Raw genomic sequence first — 26,563 nt, 5'->3', positions numbered from 1 at the left:
ATGGCATATCAAGTTACTGTAGGCCTAAGCTCTTCCTTTTGTTTTAAGGCTGGGCAAGACAACCCATATGAGGAGTAGGTTCCTGGAAGTCAGCCAAAGTGTTAGAGACAGGCCCTGCACCCACGGCTAGGAGTCCCACAAGTTAGATCAAGCTACAGAAATGGCACACAAACATAGAGGGCCTAGGTTGATCCCATGCAGGCTCCCTCGCTGTGGTCCAGAGTCTGTGAGCTCTGGTAGTGGTGATGGTGCACACACGGCATAGCTGTTCTCTGGGGGAGGGGGTGATTTGAGACAGGATTTCTCTGAGTAGCCCTGGCTGTCCTGAGACTTGTTCTGTAGCACAGGCTGGCCTTGAGCTGAGAGATGTGCCTGCCTCTGCCTCCCAAGTGCTAGCATTAAAGACATGTGCCAACATCACCTGACTTATAGCTGTTTATTCTAAATATTAAATCTCCTTTTATTACTTCTATGCAAAATAAGAGGCAGAATACAAAATGTCAAAATGATTGTAATGACAGTTGAAAGGTTTCTCAAGGAACTGAAAGCTAACACGCAAATGTACAGCTACAGACGGACTGAAGGACCTGCTTTGGACTTGTGTGGCTGTTTCTGTTTGCAAAAGGCTTTAGTAGTTAACGCTATCTGCCCATCTGTCGCTGTCGCTGACCTTCCTAGGTCTCCCAACACATGGCAGCTTAAGAAGTAAGAGTTTGAACGGAGAACTGTTGAAGTCTTACTTCTGCTTTCATTTAAAAAACAACAACAACAAAAAGACTAGACTTGATAAACACCGAGACACATGAGCTCAAGTAATAAGTGAGAAGACAATCAGAAAAGAGAAAGAATTAATGGACTGGACTGATGTCCCGTTTATCTTTGGATGTGTCTGTAGGGAATATGCGCATGTAGGTGTGAGTTAAGCAGAGAGTGGAGGCCAGAGATAAATTTCAAATAACTTCTTTATTATTCATCATGATTTATTTATTTCATTTTTTTTTAGACAAAGTCTGTTGCGAGGAGGGCCACTAGCTTAGCCCCGAAATAACCACACAGAAACTATATTAATTAAATCACTGCTTGGCCCATTAGCTCTAGTTTCTTCTTATTGGTTAGTTCTTACATCTTAATTTAACCCATCTTCATTAATCTGTGTATCACCACAAAGTCGTGGCCTACCAGCAAAGGTCCAGCATGTCTATCTCCAGTGGAGGATCCATGGCTTCTCTCTGACTCTGCCTTCTTCCTCCCAGAATTCAGTTCTGTCTTCTCCACCTACCTAAGTTCTGCCCTATCAGGCCAGTTTTTTTATTCATTAACCAAGAAAAGCAACACAGAGAGGGGATTCCCACATCAAAAGTCTCTCACTGGACTGGAGTTCTCTGGTTTGTCAAGAAAACGACAACTAGTATATTCTGTATATTTGGGGATGTAGAGGAATTGAGAGCCTTAGAGGTTTAGTTGAAGTAGGGTAGAGGAGATTGACTTATTCTTGTTTGCCTTGCCTGGGGCAAATAGAAAAAAAGAGCTGAAATCCAAAGAATGGACAGAAATAGAAAGGGATTGAGGACACCTGGACACCTGGGACTGGATAGATGGTAAAGTATTTGCTATACAAGTATGAGAACCATGTAAAATGTCAGGCATGGTGGCTCATGATTATAATCCCAGTGCTGGAGAGGCAGAGAGAGGATGGTTAGTAAATCTAGTGGAATCCGAGAGCATTGGGTACAGTGAGAGTTCTTATCTCAAAACTAAGGTGAGTGGACCTGGAGGGATGCCTCGATCGTTAAGAGCACTTGCTGCTCACGCAGAGGACCCCAATTCAGTTTCTAGCATCCGCAGAAGTTCTCTCTCTCTTTTTTTTTTTTTTTTTTTTTTTGGTTTTTCGAGACAGGGTTTCTCTGTGGCTTTGGAGCCTGTCCTGGAACTAGCTCTGTAGACCAGGCTGGTCTTGAACTCACAGAGATCCGCCTGCCTCTGCCTCCCGAGTGCTGGGATTAAAGGCGTGCGCCACCACCGCCCGGCTCGCAGAAGTTCTCAAGAGTCTAAAACTCCAGTTCCAGGGGATTCGACTCCCTCTTCTAGCTTCTGCAGGCACTGTATGCATGGGGTGCACCTGCAAACACACAGGTAAGACACGCATAAAATTAGAAAAATAGTCTTTAAAAGAAAAAGAAAAAAATTGGTGAAACAATTGAGAAAGATCTCTAATGTTAACCTCTAGCTCTTGGATGATCACATACACACCACAAACACACACACACACAACACACACAGCACATACACAACACATACACTGCACAACACACACACACCACAAAGATTGGAAGTATTCAAAATCATTGATTAGTTTTATGGCTGAAAGGGACTCTAATGTTACATCAGGGAAAACTGAAACTGAATAAACTTGCTCCCTGATTTCCAAAGGGGCCAGAAGCCCAACAGCTGGGAAATTTTCAGCCAATTTACAGTGCAGTGTTGTAATAAGAACAGCGGGCCGCTTCCTGCCACCCGGCCGCCCGCACGGCTAACTTTACCCGAAATAATTACATGGAAACTGTATTCTTTTAAACACTGCCTGGCCCATTAGTTTCAGCCTCTTAACCCATTTCTAATAATCTATGTAGCACCACGAGGTGCGCTTACCAGGAAAGATCTTAACCTGTGTCTGTCTAGAGTGGGAGAATCATGGCGACTCCTTGACTCAGCTTCTTTCTCCCAGCATTCTGTTCTGTTTACTCGGCCTACCTAATTTTATGTCCTATTAAAGGGCCAAGGCAGCCTCTTTATTTAACCAATGAAATTAACACAAGCCAGAAGACTCTCCACCATCAGTGCAGTACTGACTGGCATGAGTTCTTAAAAGTCAACATTTGTGATATACGCTTAGAAAACTCTGTCCATGGATTCCTAAATACTTCCTTGGGACTCCTGGTAGAATGATATGATAATATTTTAATGTTCTTTTGTTTGTTTGTTTGCTTGCTTTTGTTTTTCCAGACAGGCTTTCTCTTTCTTTGGAGCCTGTCCTGGAACTAGCTCTATAGACCAGGCTGGCCTAAAACTCACAGAGATTTGCCTGCCTCTGCCTCCCGAGTGCTGCGATTAAAGGAATGTGCCACCACCACCCGGCTTTTAATGTTCTTATTTTAAACATTTTAAACATCTGACATCTGTTTATTTGGAGGAAGGACTGCAGAGGTCAGAAGACAATGTTCAGGTGTGTCAGTTCTCTCTGTCCACCACATGGGGCCCAGAGATTTAGGTTGCTGGGCGATGGTGGCACACATCTTTAATCCCAGCACCCAGGAGGCAGAGGCAGGCGTGCCTTACTGGGCCACAGTGCATGTGGGGAAGTGCTAGGGTAGACAACCTTGACTTCACATGACAATTATATGTAACGCTGCCTTGCCCTGCCTGCCTAACTGCGTTTTGAATTCCAATAGCTTTCCAATGCCTGGGTCTCGTTTGCTTTCCGATCTTTTATGTTCCCACTTCCTTCTCATTTGAGCCTTATTGGTCTCACCTTTCAGACTTTGCATGTGTCTAGTGAACAGATCTTCAGCTGTGGATCCATTACTTACTGTTAGGTGGGTGTTAGTGTAAGCATCATGCCCTAGTTCTTCCTGGGATGGAGATAGAAAACCTTCCTCAGTCTGTGCCCGACAATATGAGCTTGTGAACAGGGACTGGGGCACATGACTTTGAAGTAGAATGCTTGCTTTGCATATGTTAGGTATCCTCACCAACCAACCAAACCAAACAACAACAAACAAAAGCCTTTGCCGACTGCAAAGGTAAGCCAGCAGCCATGTGAGGGACACTGTAGTAATTAACCCAAGGAACCAGTAACTTCAGGCCATGTGGTCACTGTTTATCAAGTGAATTTCTCATAGTATCAGTGTAAATTTTTAATTAATATTAATTTATTTATTTGTTACTATTGGGGATGGAGAGATGGCGCAGTAATCAAGAACACTTGCTGCTCTTGCAGAGGACCTGGGTTTGGTACCTAGCACCTACATGGTGACTCATCACCATCTGTAACTCCAGGCCCAGGGGGTCTGACACTCACTTCTGGCCTCTGAGGGTACCAGACATGGTTAGAGCACAATTTTGTGGATTTGGTTATCTCCAATTTTTTTTATGGATTTTAGTGCATAGACGTACATACAGGCAAAACGTCCATACACGTAAAATAGGAATAAAATAAATATTGCTTTCTGCACGTACACTGGACCTGGAGGAGTAAGCACAGCCTCTACATGCAAAGCTATGTCAGCAAGTTCCCGGACCTGTACATGCTGTAGAAATGTGGAAATGCTCCAAGAGAAACTGCATCCTTGGTGCCAAGGACCACACATTCATCCAGATGAATGTGGCCAAGGGTCACAGGCAGGTTTAATAGCTAGTTTAAAATCTATGCGATCTGTGGGACCAGCCTCAGGATGGGTGAGTCAATGATTCTGTTCTCTGACTGGTGTCTCAAAGAACTTTTGAGGAAATTTCCAGAGGAAATTGAGGCATATTTGTCATAAGTATTAAGAAACCAAATAAATACATACATAATTTAAATTTTGCATGTCACAAACCAAATTTGTGGTTTGCGTGCGTGTACACATGGTAAGCACCATATACATGCAGCACCTCAGTACTTTTACCTCTGAGCCATCTCTACAACCACGGGACTGGAGCACACCTGCTGCTCTGGCAAAGGACCCAGGTTCAACTCCCAGCAACTGCATGGCGACTCACAGCCATCTCTAACTCCAGTTCCAGGGAATCAAATGCCCTTTTTTGGCCTCCCTGGCACAGGGCACACACATGGTGCACAGACATATGTGCAGGTAAATGTATACATTAAATGAATTGATAACCACAAGCATTTGCAAGTGAACAACTGAAACTCATGCATCCCTATTGAGAACATAACAGGGGAAGACCTTGAATATATTTCTATTTTAAGAGCTTTTATTCTTTTTTTAAAAAAATGAAAGACATTTTTAATTTAATCAAATATGTATGATTGGTTTTTGCCTGCCTGCATGCATGTATGTGTGTACCACTTGCATGCCTGGTGCCTGTGGCGGTCAGAGAAGATAGTAGATCTCCTGGAATTGGAATTACAGGTTGTTATGAACTACTATGTGGGTTCTGGAAACCAAACCCAGGTTCTTTGCAAGAGCAACAAGTGCTCTTAATCTCCGAGTTAACTCTCCAGTCCTGGTTTTGACCTTAAGTGTTCATCTAAGATAACTGAACATTTATGTCCATAAAATATATTTTCTTTTCTTCTTTCTTTTTCTTTTCTTTTCTTCTCTTTCTTTCTTTCTTTCTTTCTTTCTTTCTTTCTTTCTTTCTTTCTTTCTTTCTTTCTTTTTTTTGGTTTGGGGTTTCCAAGATAGGGTTTCTTTGTGTATCTTGTGTATCTCTTGTTCTCCTGAAACTCTGTAGACCAGTCTGGCCTCAAACTCACAGAGATCAGCCTGCTTCTGACTCCCAAGTGCTAGGATGAAAGGCATGCACCACTACTGCCTGGTTCAGAAACTGATTTTTATCATTACTACCTCAACCCTTCCAAGCCTTCTCGTCCTTGTCTCTGGGGGCCAGCTCTTCCCATCTTGCCAACTCCATTTGAGGACACTCAAAAGATGATTGCTCTTTAAATACACTGGAGAACGGCACAGGCTCTTCCTTGTTAATTCCGCTCTTTGTTCTCCTGGCCAAACTCCACTCTTCAAATCTTAGATTAAGTCTCTCCTCTGTGAAAACCTCCCTAACACTACAGCTCAGCTTGTGCTGGACCTGTAGCGTTCTGTACCTGTCCTCCTGTGACTCAACACAACTGTAATTAATGAGTTGTTTGTGCTAGAGCTGGCCTCGGCTACTAAATCGTAAGCTCCAGAGAATGGAGCATAAATTATTTCAGATCCATTGTAGGTACTCAAGCAGAATTTGTTAAAATGAATGAAAGAAAGTGAAGGAGATAAAAAACAAGATAAGCCTGGGCAATTAATTCTCATTCTCTCTCTCTCTCTCTCTCTCTCTCTCTCTCTCTCTCCCCCCCTCTCTCTCCCCCCAACCTTCCTCAATGTGGGTGTTTGTATGTATCTGTGCGTGTGTCTGTGTGTATCTGTGTGTCTGTGTATGTATCTATATGTAGTTCAGGCTAGCCAGGAGATTCTTATGTAACCTAGAATGGCCTCAAACTCATTCTTCAATCTAAGTGTTGAGATTACAAATGTGTTCTACCTCTCCATAGCCAATTTCTGAGTGGTAACCATGGTGTGTGTGTGTGTGTGTGTGTGTGTGTGTGTGTACATATGTGCATAAAACACTGTGTATAAATGGATATATTATTGCAATGGTGGAAAGATGAAGTAATCTCTCTCCTCTTCATGTGAAATACTAAGAACTCCTTAACTTTGTCTTTTGAATTTTCTTGAGGTTGTTGAAGAAGGAAGAATCCCCCCCCCCTTTTTTTTTCTGGCTCATCTTTTTTCCTCATTATATCATGGTATGATTTGGATGTTGAATGTCTCCCCCAAATGTAAGTCAAAGTACTGGTCCCTGAGGTGACACTACCGGGAAAAGTACTTTGTGGGAGGAATATTGAAGTGTCTCATCAAAAGAAATTACAGGGTTGGAGAAATGGATCAGCTGTTCAGAGCCCTTGCTGCTGTTGTAGAGGACCCTGGTTCTGTTCTCAGCACCATAGTGGGCGACTCCCTAATTTCCAAATCTCCGCTTTCTAGGGGATCTGATGCCCGTTTCTGGATGCCAAGTGCATCTGTATGCATGGGTTGAACATACCCACATACAGTTATACACATAATATAAACATAAAAATCTTTTTTTTAAATGTTTATTTATTTATTATGTATACAATATTCTGTCTGTGTGTATGCCTGCAGGCCAGAAGAGGGCACCAGACCTCATTACAGATGGTTGTGAGCCACCATGTGGTTGCTGGGAATTGAACTCAGGACCTTTGGAAGAGTAGGCAATGCTCTTAACCGCTGAGCCATCTCACCAGCCCACATAAAAATCTTTTTAAAAAAGAAATTGAGCCGGGCGGTGGTGGCGCACGCCTTTAATCCCAGCACTCGGGAGGCAGAGGCAGGCGGATCTCTGTGAGTTCAAGACCAGCCTGGTCTACAAGAGCTAATGCCAGGACAGGATCCAAAGCCACAGAGAAACCCTGTCTCAAAAAAACAAAAAAAAAACAACAAACAAACAAAAAAGAAATTGAGCCAGTTGTGGTGGTGCACGCCTTTAATCCCAGAACTAGGGAGGCAGAGGCAGGTGGATCTCTGTGAGATCAAGGCCAACCTGGTCTAAAGAGTGGGCAGGACTGTTACACAGAGAAACCAGCATTTAGGAGGCAGAGGCAGGCAGATCTCTGAGTTCCAGGACAGCCTGGGCTACACAGAAAAACCCAGTCTCAAAACAAACAAACAAAAACAAAAAAAAATCCCAAAATGCAAAACTGTTTTCACTAATAATTTCCTTTCAAAAATGCACTTTATTTTTCAACATTTCCAACCCAGAGAAACACTGAGCTGACACATTTCTGGAGTGTGTATATTTTTAGCTGTCAGCGTCTTGACCTATTCTCTTCCTGGGTCTCCACACATATTTATTTCTTTTGGCAAACTATCTGAAAGTAGGCAGTACACACGGTGACATTTCACCTCCAGACATCTCAATACACCTCCTAAGCAACAAGAATGTTCTCCTACACACCCACATTATTAGTAATTTGGGGAAAACATCACATTCATCCAATACAACCACCAGCATAGTTTCTGTGCTCAACTTTCCCCAGTTGTCAAAAGGATGTTTAAACACGTTTTAGACATTCAGAATGAAAGCATTGGATCTGCCTGTTACATTTTCCATCTTCAATTTGAATATCCTGGTACCTCCCTCTGGTCTTCGCAGTGTGGTGTCCTTGAATAGTCTGGGCCAGTTATCATCTAGAATGCCCCACATTTTGGACTTGTGTGACTCTTTCTCTTATAAAACCAGGTCAAACATTGCTAAGCAAAACACTACAGTGGCGATTGTGTCTACCTCCCGCTGTGTCGAATCAAGGGGCACATTGTGTGGTGCCGTCTTGATACTGTGACGCTTGCCAAATATTTCCATGGCAAAGATATGTCTCCCCCTTGAAGCTAGCAAACACTTTGGGGAGTGATAATTTGATATTCTGCTTCCAAAGAACTTGCCGCTGGTGATAATAAAATAAGGATTTGAAAATTTCTCAGAAAAAAATATCTTTTCCCAAAGGATGTGTGTGTGTGTGTGCAAACTCCTAGGGAGGTCAGACCCTGGAGCCAGAGTTACAGGTTTATTTAATTCACCTAATGTAGGGACTGAGATCTGAACTCTGGTCCTCTGGTAGAGAAATAGTGCTCTTAGCTTATCTTTCCAGCCCCACTACCTGGCTTTTTATTGTTGTTGTTTTTTTTTTTTTTTTTTTTTTTGGTTTCTCTGTGGTTTTGGAGCCTGTCCTGGAACTAGCTCTTGTAGACCAGGGTGGTCTCGAACTCTCGAACTCACAGAGATATGCCTGCCTCTGCCTCCCAAGTGCTGGGATTAAAGGCGTGCGCCACCACCGCCCACTACCTGGCTTTTTAAAGACACATAAGCCTCAGTGTGCTTCCTGGGCTTCTTTCAAGTTCCTGGGCTCAGGTAATGCTCCAGTCTCTGCTCTCTGAGTGCTAGGACTACAGAGCCATCATGCCCAGCTCCATATTCATTTTGATGTTCAGATTACCCACTGAAGGGTCTTAAAGTTTTCTTTCCCTTTTTTTTTGGTGGGGGGGGAGTGGTGGAGTCAAGAAAGGATTTCTCAGTGTAGCCCTGGTTGTCTTGGAACTTGCTTTGTAGACCAGGCTGGCCTTGAACTCGGAGATATCCACCTGCCTCTGCCTCCCGAAGGCTGGGATTAAAGCTGCACACCACTATGCCCAGCAGAGGTTCTTAACATTTTGTTTGGCACATTTAGGGCTTTAATCTTTTGGAACTTAGGGAAACTTAGAGAAAGCAGAGTCTGGTTGTGTCAGCGTCATTATCTGGGTTTTTTTTTTTTTTTTTTTTGGTTTTTCGAGACAGGGTTTCTCTGTGGCTTTGGAGTCTGTCCTGGAACTAGCTCTTGTAGACCAGGCTGGTCTCGAACTCACAGAGATCCGCCTGCCTCTGCCTCCCGAGTCAGCGTCATTATCTGAACAGTTATAATTTCCTTGTTCCCTGTTAAATACTTTCTAACATGTCATGCTTCCACATAAGCAGGCCTGTTTCTAAGCTTCCTGTTTTGCTCTGTTCGTTTAAATTTGTGACCACAGTCAAAATGCCTTATTACATATTTGATAAATCACCTCCATGTGGGTAATTTACATCTTCTTATCTTTCAAATGTATCTCAGCCTCCACCACATCCCAAGAGAAGAAAAAGAGTAGTAGTGAATTCACAATTTATTAATGTGGGTATTTTGACATTTTATTGGTTCAAAATATTAAACAGATACTTGAGGGCTGAAGAGATGGCTCAGAGGTTAAGAGCACTGACTGCTCTTCCAGAGGTCCTGAGTTCAATTCCCAGCAACCAAATGGTGGCTCACAGCCATCTATAATGAGATCTGGTGCCATCTTCTGGCATGCAAGCATACATGGAAAGAATGTTGTATACATAATAAATAAATAAATCTTTAAACAGATTCTTGTTAGTGTTATAAGAAAAACCTGGAAAAGTTTAAGGTCATTCTGGGACACTTAACATAGAAAAATATGAGCAAGGAAGAATAGAGAGATTTACATAAAATATACTGAATATGCATATATGTAGACATGTACATAGCTACATTTTCCTTTTTGTTCATATTGTTTAAGCTTTCTTCTCTTTTCCCTTAATTATATTTGCTTGCAGTATGTTTTTCTTAAGATTAATTAATTAATTATGTGTGCCTGGATGCTTTGCCTGCATATACATCTATGTACCATGAGTAAGCCTGGTGCCTGTGGAAGCCAGAGGGCAGGATCAGATTCCCTAGAATTGGAGTTACAGACAGTTATGAGCTTCTATGTGGGTGCTGGAAATCAGCCTGGGTCCTCTTAAAAAGTAGCCAGTGCTCTTAATCACTGAGCCATCTCTCCAGGTGCTGTAGTTTGTCTTTTATTTAGTTTTTGTCCACAGAATTAGATTTTAGTTGTGATGGTAATTGTGAATTTGGCAGGATCTAGCATCACCTAGGAAAGAGCTTCTGGCATACCAGGAATGGAATGAATTGTCGATTAGGTTAATTTACTGAGGACCCTCCCTAGATGTGGGTGTATTTATTCCCAGGGTTTGGTTCCTGGACTGCATTTTATTTTATTTATTTATTTATTTATTTATTTATTTATTTTGGTTTTTCGAGACAGGGTTTCTCTCCTGTCCTGGAACTAGTTCTCGTAGACCAGGCTGGTCTTGAACTCACAGAGATCCGCCTGCCTCTGCCTCCCAAGTGCTGGGATTAAAGGCGTGCGCCACCACTGCCAGGCGCGCTGGACTGCATTTTAAAGAGAGAGAGAGAGAGAGAGAGAGAGAGAGAGAGAGAGAGAGAGAGAGAGAGAGAGAGAGAGAGAGAGAGAAAGCAAGCTGAGTCAGAGTGTTTACTGGTGGCTTGTTCTGAGGGTGGATACAATGTGACCAGTAGCTTCAAAGCTGAGTGAGAGTGGTCAGTGTTTGCTTTGTCCTTGAGTAGGGATACAATGTTATTAGCCGCTTCAAACGCCTGCCTTAACTTTCCTGATGTGACAGGCTGTACCCACCAATTCTAAGCAAAATAAGCTTTGCCTTGAGTGGTTTTTGTCAGGGTATTTTACCATGGCAACAGAAAAGGTAACACAAGATAATGGTTGGACCTATTTTTTCATATTTTAAAATATGAAAAATATTATTTTGCTGACTTGAAAATTGAATACATCACTCATTTATTTTAAATAATATTTTTGTTTCAGATTAATGTTGTTAGCGTTTTATTTTATTTTTATGTAGTTCTGGAGGCCCAGTCCATACCTCTAACACCTTAGGGGGTTGATTTTCTTTTTTTTTTTTTTTTTTTTTTTTTTTTTGGTTTTTTCGAGACAAGGTTTCTCTGTGGTTTTGGAGCCTGTCCTGGAACTAGCTCTTGTAGACCAGGCTGGTCTCGAACTCACAGAGATCCGCCTGCCTCTGCCTCCCGAGTGCTGGGATTACAGGCGTGCGCCACCACCGCCCGGCCGGGGGTTGATTTTCATAATTATTTCATTCTTGATTAATTCTAGTTATTGCTTCCATTGTGACTTCTATTTGTCTACTTTTTAAATGTTCTTAAAATGGAGACATCTTTAAAAAATCATTCTGTTAACTGCATCCAGGTTTAATTTGTTGTGATTTGGATAAAGAAACAAATGAAATAAAGAGCATTTAGCATTTCTTGAAACTGTTATATTTTTGTAAATGTTCTACATATTTGAAAATAAAGTCTTCCTCCCCTGCTTCTCTCCTTCTTTCCTGCCTTCCTCTTTTTCTTTGACATGGGGTTTTCCTATATAACCAAACTGAATTATCCTGCCTCAGCCTCCTGAGCTAGGGCTAGGATTTTAAGTATGTACTACCAAGCCTGGCTATTTTCTTTTTGTTGAGTGTGTTTTCTAGATTATATCATATGCTCTAATTTCATTTCTGTTTCTATGATGAAAATACCCTGGAAAAATCCAATTTAAAGGAAAGAGGCTTGTTTTAGCTTTTACAGCCCATCATACCACAGAGCAACATGGCAAGAACTGGAAACAACTGGTCCATCATAGCACAGAAACCAACAAGGCAGGAACTGAAAACAGCTGGTTATATCACATTCTCAGTCATCAGAAGAGAGGAAGTGCACACCCCTTCACTTGATTGCTTGATTGTACTTTGCTCAATTTCTCCACTCTTAGAATTGCCTAGGGAATGGTGCCACCAACAGTGGGCTTGGTCTTCCCACGTCATTAAATTTAATTAGACAGTCTCCTAAAGACCAACCCATTGTAGAAAATTCCTCCTTGTAACACTCTTGGCAGGTAATTACAGGTTGTTTCAAGTTGATAATTAAAGCTAGCAATAGCATTGTGGGATACAGGTGTATGCAGCCTTACCAGACCTGCATCCAGCTTTTTATGTAGGTGCTAACTTGGGTCCTCATGCTTGTTTGGCAACCACTTTACCATATCAGGCCATATCAGGCCTTATTTTTTTAAATCTGAGATATAGTCCTATGTAGTTCAGAATATCCTCAGACTTGCTGTGTAGTAAAAGATGACCTTAAATTCTTGATCTTCCTGTGTTAGCTTCCTGAGTGCTGGGATTACAGGCGTGAACCACCATGCCTAGAATTCCACTAATTTTTTATTCCAGTGCCTACTTGTTAAATGTCCACGATTTTTAATTAGCTCCTTTTCTTTTAAACTTATTCTTGTTTTCTTTCTATTTCTCTTTCATAGATTTGCTCTCTTTTGTTATCTCATTATAATTTAGTCTAAATTTTTTGTCATATGTACCCACAAATTCAATGAATTAATACTCTACTGTTGACTGTTAGGTTTCTATAACATTTTCTTGGAATACCTACATAAAAGCAGATTTTGAAAATAAATTAAGGCATTTGCCAGACAGTAGTGGCATATATGCCTTTTATCCGATTACTCAGGAGACAGAGGCAGACAGATTTCTGAGTTCAAGGCCAGACTGGTATACAGAGTAAGTTTCTAGACATCCAAGAGTACACAGAGAAATCTTTTCTCAAAAACCAAAAGATAGATAGCTAGATGGTGAAAGATAGATAGATAGATAGATAGATAGATAGATAGATAGATAGATAGATGATAGACAGACAGACAGATAGGTAGATGACAGGTGTTTTGAGCCGGAGTGATGAATCAACAGTTAAGAGAACTGCAGTTTTTACAGAGGACCTGGGTTCACTTCCCAGCACCCACATGGCTGCTAACAGCCAACTGTAACTCCAGTTCCCGAGCATCTGACATCTTCTGGCTTTCACCAGCACTGCACGCACATGGCACATAGACGTACATAGAGACAAAACACCCAGACACATAAAATGAAATAAACCTTTGAAAATAAATAAAATAGGGTCTCACTCACATAGCTCAGGGTGCCCTGGGACAGACTATGTAGCTGAAAAGACTCTGATACTGCCGATGCCTACCGAGTGTTAGGGTCACAGGTGTGTGCCAGCCGTACCTGGTCTATCAGGGATGGAAACTTGGGGCTTCATGTGTGCTTGCCTGCATCCTCAGCTCCTATAGGCACTTTCGTTGTTGTTGTTCCCCCCCCCCACCACTCAATCTGGATGTTTCAATGTTTTCTTATTTTGGCCAAAGATGCACTGTCTAAAGTTAGGTTTGTTTGCTTGTTTGTTTGTTCATATTCTCCCCTCCCCTCCCCTCTCCTCCTCTCTCCTCCCTCCCCTCCCCTCCCCTCTCCTCCCCCTCCCCTCCCTCCCCTCCCCTCTCCTCTCCTCCCTCCCCCTCCTCTCCTTTCCCCTCCCCTCCCCTCCCTTCCCCTCCCTCCCCTCCCCCAAGTGTGTGCGTGTGTTCCTGTGTATGGAGACACATGGAGGAAGATGACTATACTGAGTGTTCGTCTCTCAGTGTTCATTTCTGCATGTCCCAGACTAGCCGACCTAAGATCTATCTCCTGCTCTGTCTCCCATCCCGAGTGGGAGCCTGGGGTTACAGACCTCTGCTATCTCTTCCAGCTTTTTTTTTTTTTTTTTTTTTGGCTTTTCGAGACAGGGTTTCTCTGTGGCTTTGGAGCCTGTCCTGGAACTAGCTCTGTAGACCAGGCTGGTCTCGAACTCACAGAGATCCGCCTGCCTCTGCCTCCCGAGTGCTGGGATTAAAGGCATGCGCCACCACCGCCCGGCTATCTCTTCCAGCTTTATGTTGGTTCCTAGGCTCCAAACTCAGGTCTTACACCAGTACAGCCAGCACTTTATCCAAACCCTCGAAGCCCTCAACTCGGGTCTTTTTCCCTCCCTCCCTCCCTCCCTCCCTTCCTTCCTTCCTTCCTTCCTTCCTTCCTTCCTTCCTTCCTTCCCTTCCTTTTTTTGTTGTTGTTTTGTTTTTTGAGACAGGCCACAGCCCTGGCTGTCGTGGAACTCACTCTGTAGACCAGTCAGGCCTTGAACTCACAGAGATCTCCTGCCCCAAAAAGGGCTAGGGTTAAAGGCGTGCACCACCACCACCTGAAGTTGGATCTTCTGATTTGGTGCTTTAGGTCTCCTGTCCTGTTATGCTATTAAGGAACATTACAGAAGCAGTTAATGACCTGATAGGCTGATTCACTGTTGGATTTGTGGCCTTTTGGGTCCAAGTTCTGAATAAATTACAGGTCTAGTCAGTACTTGGCGGCTGCTTGCTCGGCCTCTTTTCTAGAACTCTTTATTTATTTATTTATTTATTTATTTATTTTTACACTAATCTGTCTTGAGACCCTAGTTTGTGTTTTGTTTGTTGTTTCTGGTGTGTGATTTGTTAGTCTTGTTTTGACGAGGACTCTCTCTTCCCTCTTCCCTTTCATCTACTACAAAAAGTATTTAGGGTAGAGTATGTATCTAAGGGCAATTTATTACCCAATTTGGCTGAAAATACAATTAGCTTTTTAAAGGAACTCTTTTAAAAGTGTGTGTGTGTGTGTGTGTGTGTGTGTGTAGAGGTGTCCATGGAGGCCAGAAAAGGCTGTTGCATCCCCTGAAACTGAAGTTACAAAAAGCTGTGTGCTGCCAGACATGGGTGCTGAGAGCTAAACTCAGGTCTTCTGCAAGAGCACCCAGTTCTCTTAATCACTGGCCCTCTCTCCTGCTTTAAGGAATTCTTTATAATCAAAGAAAGAGAAAGGACTAATTTATTCAGTTTCTAGGGAGGCAATCAAAGTGGGAAAGCTCACTGCTCCCTAGTACCTAGGTCCTGTACAATTTCTTTCTTAATATCCAGATTCTACTCTCACTCCGATGTAGAACCCTCTCCCTGCCTCCCGCGCCCTCCCCCAGCACCTGTTTAAAACGTCTGTTCCGTGAACATCAGTGCTCAGTGTCCTCTCAATGAAGTCAAGAAAAGTATTCAAATGAAACTGTAGATAAGGATTTTGAACCTGGATGAATAAAATAATTAGCTAATCCCCTTGCAGAGGCTGTTTACGTGGGACTGGTGGGAGGAGCTTGCCTTGACTGCAGAGTCCTCCAAGCACCAGGCACTGTCCCAAGAACAGGCTGAAGGGCGGGCAGCTATAAGGAGGCTAACTGAATTTAGGAAGTAGCAATAAATGCTTCCAGGAAAGGCGAGTTAAGCACTGAATAAACGGTTTCCTAAGTCAGTCTTGTGGGCTTCGGCTTCTCTGTGAGTGAGTACTCACGATCCTGCCCACTTAGAAACCAGTTGCCATCTGGGTATGTTTGGGAATTGCTGGTCAGGGGTTGGGATTATAAAAACTATGGGATGGCACCATGTAGGTTATTTTTATTTTCTACGAACATTATGTAAATCCTTATATTAAAATAAGGGTAGCCAGGAGCTTGACTTTGAGTGCAGCAAGGAAACCTGGGCACTTGGTCTGCTCCTCTGCCAGGCTTGGAGAAAAGAACGAAGCTCAACCAAGGGAGCAGTGGCTGCAATGGTAGGTACGCAAGACACAACGGGGGCTTGGGGAGATGGCTAAGCAGGTGAACTGCCTGACACGGAAGTATGAGAACCTGAGTTCAGATCTTCACTGTGTATGGCTATGTGCATCTCTGACTCAGTGCAGGGGAGAGGGGGCAGGTGGATCCCAGGGATCTCTAGCCAAACAGTGTAGCTGCAATGGTGAGAGACACTGTCCAGATAGATAGATAGATAGATAGATAGATAGATAGATAGATAGATAGATAATCAATCAATATGTGCAGAGTGGTAGAGGAAGACTCCTGAGATCAACTTCTGACCTATACAAGCGCATTAGGGGTGCATGCACCTACACACACACACACACATTAGCAGAGGAAGGGAGGGGAGGAGGGAGAGCCGGTACGGAGAATGAGTGTCAGGGATCTTTAGGACTCAGAGTTTGACAGGGAGCTTCAATTAGCATTAGGGCTTTACGAAAGGCTGAAATTGTGGCTGACTGGCAGAATGCATGCTTAGCATTCATATGGCTCTGGTTCTAGCACCCTTGGCTAGAGAGGGGATTTTTGGGATAGTTAATATTTTCTCCTCTGGTGACTCCCAATCCATATCCATCAGTATTACCTCACTGTTTTCCACCCCGAGAGTGCCCAAAGCCTTAGACTGTAAAAACAATTCAGGTTAACCCTCTTCATCAAGGACAGCTTAGGTTCTTGAGACTCCCCAGTGCCTGAAAACAATATGCACATACTGCATATTGTTTGCTTTTGTCATTTATGACTCCAAATTCTGTCAGCATTATCTTTAAACATATCTCAGTGAGGACTCCATTAGTCAAGAATACTTGCTGCTGCTGGGCGGTTGTGGCACATGGGAGAAGTAGAGGCAGGTTGATCTCTGTGAGTTCGAGGCCATCCTGGTCTACAGAGTGAGTTCCAGGGCAGCCAGGGAGGTTACACAGAGAAGCCCTGTCTCAATAAAAACAAAACAAAACAAAAAATACTTGTTGCTTTTCCAGAGGACCTGAGTTTAGTTCCCAGAACTCAAGTCAGACAGCTGACAACTGCCTCAAGTTTCAGGGGACCTTATGCTCTCTCCTTCCTGACCTCTGGTGGTACACAAGTGACACACACACAGAGACACAGGCACATAGATGCAAATAAAATAAATCTTTGCAAAAATAAAATAGATTTTCTAAGTGAATTTTCATTAACTTCTTTTTCTTTCAAGATGAGAGAGAGAGCCGGGCGATGGTGGCGCACGCCTTTAATCCCAGCACTCGGGAGGCAGAGGCAGGCGGATCTCTGTGAGTTCGAGACCAGCCTGGTCTACAGAGCTAGTTCCAGGACAGGCTCCAAAGCCACAGAGAAACCATGTCTCGAAAAACAAAACAAACAAAAAAAGATGAGAGAGAGAGAGATAGTGTGTGTGTGTGTGTGTGTGTGTGTGTGTGTGTGTGCGTGAAGAGGATATTGGATGTCCTCCATCTCCTCATTTCCACCTATTCTTTAAGGAGCCTTGTGGGTGCTAGTGAGCCATTTCTTCAACCCTTCATTTTTTTTTTTTTTTTTTTTGATTTTTCGAGACAGGGTTTCTCTGTAGCTTTTGGTTCCTGTCCTGGAACTAGCTCTTGTAGACCAGGCTGGCCTCGAACTCACAGAGATCCGCCTGCCTCTGCCTCCCGAGTGCTGGGATTAAAGGCGTGCGCCACCACCGCCCGGCCATTTTTTTTTCTTTTAAAATATTTATTTATTTATTATGTATACAATATTCTGTCTGCGTGTAAGTCCGAAGGCCAGAAGAGGACACCAGACCTCACCACAGATGGTTGTGAGCCACCATGTGGTTGCCGGGAACTGAACTCAGGACCTTTGGAAGAGCAGGCAGTGTTCCCAACCTCTGAGCCATCTCTCCAGCCCCCCAACCCTTCATTTTTTTACTATTATTATTGTTGTTGTTGTTGTTGTTGTTGTTTTGAGAGAGGATTTCTCTGTAGCTTTGGAGCCTGTCCTGGAACTAGCTCTTGTAGACCAGGCTGGCCTTGAACTCACAGAGATCCGCCTGCCTCTGCCTCCTGAGTGCTGAGATTAAAGACGTGTGCCACCACCGCCTGGCAGCCCTTTCATTTCCCATGGTTTTACATATTTTGGATATGACACACACAAAAGACATTTTGTTAGCTTTAATGCTGCTATGGACATGATATCAGAAGGTTTCATCAAATTTGCACAATCACTTCTCACTCAGCCCACCTCTGCTAGACAGCAGGATACAGCCTTCCCTGTTTCTGTCACAGTCGTGTCTTCGGTTGTTTCTGCCCGCTCACACTTGCTTGTTTCTTCTCTCTCAAACTTAGAAGTTCCACCTCAGAACTTGACTTTCCAGCTGTAGCAGGCGGTATTGTTGGCCCTGGACCGAAGCTCAGCCTGGACTTCTGCGGTGGGATCGTACTGACACTTTCATCAGGAGGATGAGGTTGGAAAGCTATGTAGTTGAGGAAAGAGATGATCCCTAGAGGAGGGGAAAATTGAGGTGAGGTTTAGTAGACAGACGGTCTCTTAGCTTTAACAACAGCATTCATCTCTCATACTCAGTCTTAAAAGGTCTCCCTTCAGTAAACCCTTCCCTCCCCCGGCCAGGTTGATTTACCCTCCAGTGACTGCTGCTTTAGACTATTCCAGTCTGGTTAGAATACAGCTTGACTCCCCTGGATTTCAACAATGCTGCTATTGTTTTCTGTGGGCCCTTCAGCAAGTTACTTAACCCATCCACACCTCATTTTGTGAGAGAACAAGTTACTAATTCTAGGCTTTTGATTGTCAAATCTAAGCTTTTCCCAACACAACACACCACACTGCCTCTCCACATATAAACCTGCCATGCTTCTATTTCTTCTCGATTCTACCCTCCTGTTACAGAAATGACTTCCCGTTCCCTCCTCCTTAGCGCAGAGCTGGGGGCTGACTCACCAGCACAGATATACAAGATGTCACTGCACCAATTAAGATAATAGGCCCACAGGAACTCTGAATCCATGGTGCTCTTTGTGTACCATTCCACCTGGGCCAGAAACAGGTTGAGGCAGAGGAGCAAGCAGACAGCTGGGACCAGAAGGAAAGATGTCATAACCTATCAGCATCTTCCTTCTGCTTTGACTGCCACCCCCAGCTCCTCTTTCATTTGCAGAGATCATATCCATGGCGAAGATCAAAAGACTAAAGATGAGAGAAAGAAGGGGTCCACCCCTTGATATAAGACAGTTAAGGCATGCTCTATGCAATGAGATAGGGCAGGGAGCTGGCCACTCGGTGGGATGCTGAAGCGCGGTAACAGATAGGGAAGAGCATGAGAGCCCCAGAAACGCTTAGTCTCCTGGACTGTTTTACCTTGGTGTGTTGTCAGTCAGTACCTGAGCAGAAGTTGAGGATGGACACCTTCAGATCCAACTTAGAGGACACGATTCCTTCGGCAGGGCGGCAAGAGCTGAGGAGCAAGGCAAGGCCAGTGAGCATGCAGAGGATGGAGATGATGAACAAGGCCCTGGAATACTGGAGGTAATCTGCAAGGAGAGGAAAGGCTTGGTTAGTCCAGTAAATAACATCCTCCAAGAAAGCCGGAGAACGGGCAGAGGGGCACACACCTGCCATCCCAGTACTCAGGAATTGGCGACAGGAGGACTAGGGAGTTCCAGGTCAGCCAAAGCTACATAGTGAATTCCAGGCTAGCCTGGGCTACTTGAGACCTGTCTCAGACAGACAAACGAATGGGTATATATATATAAGATAGAAGCCGGGTGGTGGTGGCGCACGCCTTTAATCCCAGCACTCGGGAGGCAGAGGCAGGCAGATCTCTTGAGTTTGAGGCCAGCTTGGTCTACAAGAACTAGTTCCAGGACAGACAGGCTCCAAAGCTACACAGAGAAACCTTGTCTCAAAACAACCAAAACCAAAACCAAAAAATAATTAAAGCTAGATAAAATCTCAGAGATGGGAGAAGGACAGAAGATAAAATGGAGTTTGCCATGTGGTACCATGGACACTAATAAGATCTTCTTACTAAGTATTCATTGTCTCTTTATTACCACCACCACCCCCGCTTCTGATACAGGGTTTCCCTACGCATCCAATCTGGCACTGAATTTTTGATCCTTCTGTGCCTGTGCTGGAATTACACCCCACTAGTACCTAATTACGTGGAATTTTCTTTAGTGTGAAGACAAAGCCCAGCTCCATAAACATAATTTTCAGTGGCTATCTATACACTAGTCTATCACGGTCACTACTTGCCCAATGAATTATCTTTTTTTTTTTTTTTTGGTTTCTCGAGACAGGGTTTCTCTGTGGTTTTGGAGCCTGTCCTGGAACTAGCTCTTGTAGACCAGGATTGGTCTCGAACTCACAGAGATCCACCTGCCTCTGCCTCCCGAGTGCTGGGATTAAAGGCGTGCGCCATCACCGCCCGGCGCCCAATGAATTATCTATTGTTGAACCTGGAGTTCATTTTTCTGGTTTTTTTTCTCTTGTCACCTGAAGACTACAAAATAGAGTCACATTTACTTTAGCTTCTATACTGCAATGATTTCAAATTCAAATTTATCATAATATAGGGATTTAATACCCACAGTCCTCTCTTTTTCTGAGAGGCTCCCAAGGCCTTATTTCACATTTGTTTAGGAGTCTGGAAGATCATTCCAATATCATGGAATATTATTTTAACTATGTGAATATGTGTTACATTTGTTTATGATGCACTTGTTTAACAATGTAAGGATGCGTGTTGAATTATGTAAAGATGTGTTTGTTTCACTTGCCTGCATAAGGCCCCTGACTGGTCTAATAAAGAGCTGAATGGCGGATAGCTAGGCAAAAGAGGGATAGGCAAGGCTGGTGGCAGAGAGAATAAATAGGAGAGGAAATCTATGCTTGAGAGAAGAACAAAAGGAAGAAGAGAGGAGAGAACAAGAGAGATGCCTGGGGCCAGACACCAGGCAGTCACCAGTCAACCAGACTTAGAGACAGCAGGAAAGTAAGATATAAAGAAAGGTAAAACTCCCTAAGGCAAAACATAGAGAAACAGATTAAAATAAAAGCTAAGATAAGGCTGAGCATTTGTAATTAATATTAAATCTCTAAGTCATGATTTGGGAGCTGGTTGGTGGCCAAAAAAGTCTGGTACGTTCCAGTGGCCTTACCCAAGTGCCAGCCCTTTTTTCTCGTTCTTTCTCTCTCTCTCTCTCTCTCTCTCTCTCTCTCTCTCTCTCTCTCTCTCTCTCTCTCTCTCCTATTTGAGAAAGGGTCTCACTATGTAGCTTTGGCTGACCTAGAGCTCACTACGCAGCCCAGGCTGGCCATGAACTCTGCCTCCAAAGTGCAGGGGCCCTTTCTTCTCTCTTCTCTTAGTTCTGCCTGTGCGGGGTGGATGCTGATTCTAGAGTAAGGGTGGTAGGTACATCCCCGGCCTGAAACCTATCCCTCCTCTGGCTTCCCATCATTATTTTACGGAAGATTTAATAAACGGACAGAAATTTCTACCTGGGAGTAGAAGCTTTTCTGATCTACTTTGGTCCTAACGACCTCTCCAGCATTGTTTGGATGGGACACTCCTCTCTAGTGTCTTTCACACGTGACTGAAGCAGGAGGTAGCTCAGCCCTATCACTGAAAGTTCTAGAAGCACTGTGTTTCCTTTCAGTTTATCCATGCTTGGGACTGAACCCAGGACCTTGTTCGTGTCAGCCAGGCATCCTGCACTCTACTCAAGACCCCACTCTTTCTATTGTGTTTTCATTGTTTTCTGTGTGTGATGCCTGTCCACCACATCGAGTATGCATGGAAGCCAGAAGAGGGTGTCAGACACCCCTGGAACTGTTGGTAAGCCACCATGTGAGAGCTGAGAAACTAACCCAGGTCCTCTGGAAGAGCGGCAAGTGATCTTAACCTCTGAGTCATCTCTCAGCAGCACTTTTAAACGTCAGAGTCAGTATTCACTCTTGGGCTAACCTTGAACTCAAGATAACCCTGCGGATCCCTTCAAAGTACTGCGATTACAGGAGTGTGTTATCACACCCAGCCCCTCTAAGCACAGTTAAACCTAAAAATCCAAGTGCAGTTTCCAAGCAACCTAGAACAAAGAATTTGTGTACCGAGACTATTCTAATTTGTCAGGAATGGTGGTGCACGCCTTTGATTCCAGCACTAAGGAAGCAGAAGCGGTCAGATTTTTGTGAGTTCAAGGCCAGCATAGTCTACCTTGTGAGTTCCAGGAAAATCAGAGCTACTTAGTCGTTGAGACCCTGTCTCAAAACAAACAAACAGATTATTTCAGTTTTATCCAGGTGAGGTGGTACACACGGGTAATCCTAGCATTTAGGATGCACATGCAAGAGGATCAGAAGTTTTAGGTTGTCCTCAACTACATAGTCAGCCGAAGACCCTATCTTTAAAAAGAAAAAAAGCAAGTTAAACGAAACGAAGCTTTAAAAAAAAGATTTGCCTCATAAATTTCATTTTATTCTCTCCAGCCTGTTCCTTATGATAAAAAATAATCCTTTCCATTGACAGAAAGTATAAGCCTGACCACAGAGGTGAATTGCTTTGAGGCTTCCAACAAGTTAGCACACGAGAAAGAAAATAATTTAAAGGTGGCATCTATCCTAAAGACTGGGACGCTGAGATTGAGCAGGCCATGTAACCTTGAGAGCCATCAGCCCAGATGGTTCTGTGTGAAACCCTGTCACCTAGGTAACTTTTGCAGTATTTAACTCTCAATATCCCAATCAGTCCTTGTCTACAGCAGGGAACTTGGCCCAAGTTGGATCGATTTGATTATTATGCTAGGAAATGTTGGTTTCCTCTTTTCTTGTGTGAACTAAAGAGCTGTAAGGCTAAGCTTGGAGATCATTTTTCGGCACTGACACATAATAAACAGGAAAACCTGGACTGTGGAGATAAAACAAAACATAAACAACGATGAGTGTCAACTGGACATTAGAGAGCCTGGCTGACTCCGTGGCTTGGTTTTCCTTGTCTGGGAGCCCAGTCTTGAGTCCCTTCACACCCTCTGCCCTTCCTGGCCTTGGCAGCTTATGACAGTCTTATCTTTAAAAAGTTCACCCTTAGGCTGACACTAGTTCACAGGATTTTGATGTGTGTGTGTGTGTGTGTGTGTGTGTGTGTGTATGTGTGTGTGTGTGTGTGTGTATGGGTGGATGGGTGGATATGTGTAGGCAGCAAGATGGCTCAGTGGGTAAAGGCACTTCTTGATGCCAAGCCAAAAAACCTGAATCACACACCTTCAATCCCAGCCCTCAAGAGGCACAGGCAGGTGGATCCCTGTGAGTTTCGAGGCCAGCCTGATCTACAGACCTAGTTCCACAACAGCCAGGGCTATGCAGAGAAATCCTGTCTCCAAAAACAAACTAACAACAACAGCAGAAAAAAACAAAAACAAACAAACAAAAAAACACCAAAAAATCCGAGTTGGATCCCTGGAACCCATAGGGTGGGAGGAGAAAACCAACTCTGGATAGTTGTGCTCAGACCTCCACAAATGTGCTACGGCATACACATACATACAAATAAATAAATAAATATGTAACACATGCATGTTAATACACACACACACATGATGTTTAAAACAGGTCTGGCTATGTAACCCAGGCTGGTCTCAAACTTACAATCTTCCTCCACTTTCAAGGAATGAGGTTACAGGCATGTGCTAGCATGCTTAATATACTTTTTTTTCTGAAATAAGAGCACATGATCATTTTTCTTTTTGAGATAGAGTTTTGTGTATCGCAGGCTTTCTCAAACTGATTTCTGATCCTCTGTCTCTGCCTTCTGAATACTAAGAGTATAACCAGGTGCTAATGCTTTGCATAAACCTTGCTCATGGTAGGCAAGCCTGCTGCCTACTTAACCACACCACAGCCCTCTACATTGAGACAGGGTTGCTCTATGCGGCCCTTTGCTGTCCTATAACTCACTATGTAGACCAGGCTGGCCTCACACTCACAGACATCCTCCTGCCTCTGCCTCCTAAGTGCTGGGGTTAGAAGTATGCATCACTAAGCCCGGCACCCTTCATTTTTATTTTAATTTTTCTTTTTCAGAACTGGGGACTTGTGATGTCTTCCTGCTGCATCAACTACTAGAGATATTCCCAATAGGAGTGTAGTATTCAGAGGATGAAGGCACGCTGCTGGGAGTTCTTTCTAAGATGCACAGTGCACACTCTCTTTCCCCATAAGGGGAATACGCACTTCTTTCATCCCACAACCTTCACTAACTTCACCTCCTCAGCTCCTGCAAAGCTACATGGATCCTTGCAGCTTTGTGGGAGCAAGCAAAGCTTGGGCCTCACAGAGTCTAGCCCTCTCAATTAAGCAGTTCTACTCACAAGAATCTTAATGCCACATATTACACAGCCTAGTGAAATGCCTAACTATAGAGTTTAAAACATCTGTATTTGGTTAACTTCATTGGTTTTGTCTTTTAATCCATCTAACAACAACAACAAAAAAGTAAACCAAAATCAAAGGTCCTAACACTGAATTCAAACCTTCACTTCCTATAGAACCAAAACTCTCTACTTTTCAAAGAGATTTCTTTATTTCTTTCATTTATTTTTATTCTATGTGCATCGGTGTTTTGCCTGTATGTATATCTGTGTGAAGGTGTCAGATACTGGAGTTACAGACAGTTGAGAGCTGCTGTGTGGATGTTGGGAATTGAGCCCAGGTCCTTTGGAAGAGCAGCCAGCGCTCCATCTCTCCAGCCCCAAATACTTTTTTTTTTGAGGGGGGAGGGTTTCTCTGTGTAGCATTGGAACCTGTCCTGGAACCCACTCTACAGACCAGGCTGGCCTTGAACTCACAGAGACCTGCCTGCTTCTGCTTCCCAAATGCTGGGATTAAAGGCGTGTGCCACCATTACGCGGCAAGATTTATTTTCTATTTGTGTGTAAGTGAGTGTATGTCACAAGTTGGGATGTGGTGCTGTAGAGGGTGTCAGAGGCCCTGGAGCCATCTCTCCAGCCCCTAATTCAAATTTTTAAAGTAAGACTTGTGTGTGGTGAGTGTGTGCACACACATGCATGTGTGTGTGAGAAAGAGTGTGTGTGTGTGTGTGTGTGTGTGTGCATGTACACACACATGCAGCGCTGGGGGCAGACCCCAGGGCCTTGTATTTGGTAAGTGTGTACTCTACTAGGTACTTCATTCCCAGCTCAGACTTCATCTTTCAAAGGGCAGAAAGTTTAGCTGTCAAGGCATCAAAACTCTCAGGACCTCTGGTACTAAAGGACCCACCTGTGTGTGTCAGTAAGAAGCCTAATCTAGAGAGAGGAGTCCAGGTAAAAAAAGGACACCCAAGTATCAATGGTGGGAGTCACCTGTGTCCAAACCTGTCCCAAGCTTACATAGTAGCATCTTCTAAATATCAAAAGAATACCACTAGCTCATAATCATTTGGGACAGGAATCAACCTGGGCTAGGAAAGAGGACATATACAGGATACCAGTAGAAAGGGCAGTCACATTCACAACTTGTCTCAGATCCAAAGATCTTGAAGGAAGAAAAGCAAAAGCACAATGTGGCAGAAAACTCTGGAACCGTGGGGCCTGTGACATCGACTCTCGTGGCACTCACAGGGTGGCTTGGGTGCGTGGCTCCAGCACAGCTCATGGTGGCATAAGGTCCAGAGTCCTGCGTTGAGCTCAAGGCCATTGTTGGTCACCAGGAACTGCACCCAGCTCAGTGGGGATGTGCAGATCAGCACCAGGAGGCTAAAGCCAGAGAGGCTGCCACCGAACATCCGGGTGTAGGTGTATGCCTGATCCACATACTGCTGCCGCTTCTGGGCTGGCATCGAGTGCTTGTTGGTGGGAAGGGTAGGCTACAAGGATGAGGGAAATAGTGCCCGAGAAGCTAGCCCCAGGTCTCCAAAGTCTCCTCTCTCTCTACCTGGGCTTGATTTGTAGGCCTGTTTCCTTACCTCTTGTTTAAAACTCAACATTTCTAAGGTGGTCTTTTCTGTCTAGCTCTGTCTTCAAGTCCCCTTCCTTTCCTCCCCTCTGACTTTCTGTCTCCTCACCCTTTGGTATTTCCGGTCCCCTTTTATTTTGGTGACCTCAGGACTGTAGAAGGTCATGGTTTGTTCCTTCCTCTCCATCTTGGCAGCCAGTTCACTTTCTAACTGCCATGGAATTTGTCGCAACGTCTCCTCACGCATGGCCAGAAGAATCCTTGGTAAACGTCCTGATGCTCCTTCATTTTTTCCCCATTCTTATAGCACCAGGAAGAAATCACTAGTTTGTGTGTGTGTGTGTGTGTGTGTGAGAGAGAGAGAGAGAGAGAGAGAGAGAGAGAGAGAGAGAGAGAGAGAGGTGTTCACTACGTTTCTGACTTTATTAAACAAATTTACACATCTATTCTCAGAAGTTGTGTGCCAGACTTCATGCCAGCCCCTGAAATATGAAGGTAAAGACACAGTTCTCTCAGAATAAATTTTAATAGTGTAACTCAAATTTCATTGTTTGTGATTATAATTGAAGATTGTGAATGCATCCATAGCCGTAGCCTACACAGTTCTTGCTTTTGCCAGAACTCTAGGAGTCTTGATATCGCTATGAACCTGTCAGTCACGGCCCTCTGTGCAGCATCCATCTCCTTCCTTTTTCACTCGGGTTCCCTTTTATTTGAAAATAAGGAAAATTTTTTATGAGGCCAGTTGATGGTGGTGCACGCCTTTAATACCAGCACTCAGGAGGCAGATCTCCGTGAGTTTGAGGCCAGTCTGGTCTACAAAGAAAGTCCCAGGACTAAACAGCTAAACAGTAAATCCCTGTCTCAAAAAAAAAATATTGTATTAGTACGAGTCTG

At 43.8% G+C, this 26,563-nt stretch overlaps 1 protein-coding gene across 2 annotated transcripts; it reads right to left on the bottom strand.

Annotated features, from left to right (window-relative positions):
- Positions 1–1,863: 1,863 nt before the first annotated feature.
- Tmem202 (transmembrane protein 202) lies at positions 1,864–25,853 on the bottom strand. 2 transcript variants are annotated; one of them, XM_075965678.1, is made up of 6 exons: positions 25,776–25,853; positions 25,331–25,577; positions 19,096–19,245; positions 18,656–18,787; positions 17,939–18,197; positions 1,864–2,119 (listed from the first exon to the last, which is right to left on the bottom strand). In XM_075965678.1, exons 1-5 carry the CDS (start codon positions 25,851–25,853, stop codon positions 17,977–17,979), a joined length of 828 nt encoding a protein of 275 aa, XP_075821793.1. In that variant the 3' UTR covers positions 1,864–2,119; positions 17,939–17,976. The 2 variants fall into 2 exon arrangements, with proteins under 2 accessions (XP_075821793.1, XP_075821792.1); XM_075965677.1 differs by lacking the exon at positions 1,864–2,119 and having other exon boundaries at positions 17,869–18,197.
- Between the last annotated feature and the right edge of the window lie 710 nt (positions 25,854–26,563).

The sequence above is a fragment of the Microtus pennsylvanicus genome, chromosome 3 (assembly GCF_037038515.1).
Source record: "Microtus pennsylvanicus isolate mMicPen1 chromosome 3, mMicPen1.hap1, whole genome shotgun sequence".
NCBI lineage: Eukaryota > Metazoa > Chordata > Mammalia > Rodentia > Cricetidae > Microtus > Microtus pennsylvanicus.
Note: the sequence above shows the minus strand (reverse complement) of the source record. Positions and strands in the feature narration are given on the sequence as shown.

Bases quoted from the DNA above. Each gene is read 5' to 3' on its own strand.
- Tmem202 (XM_075965678.1), bottom strand. From the start codon at position 25,853: ATGGAGAGGAAGGAACAAACCATGACCTTCTACAGTCCTGAGGTCACC. The intron at 25,578-25,775 runs GTGAGGAGACAG...TCATCCTTGTAG, and splicing joins GGGACCGGAAATACCAAAGG to CCTACCCTTCCCACCAACAA. The intron at 18,788-19,095 runs GTACTGACTGAC...TTCTGGTCCCAG, and splicing joins CATCCTCAACTTCTGCTCAG to CTGTCTGCTTGCTCCTCTGC.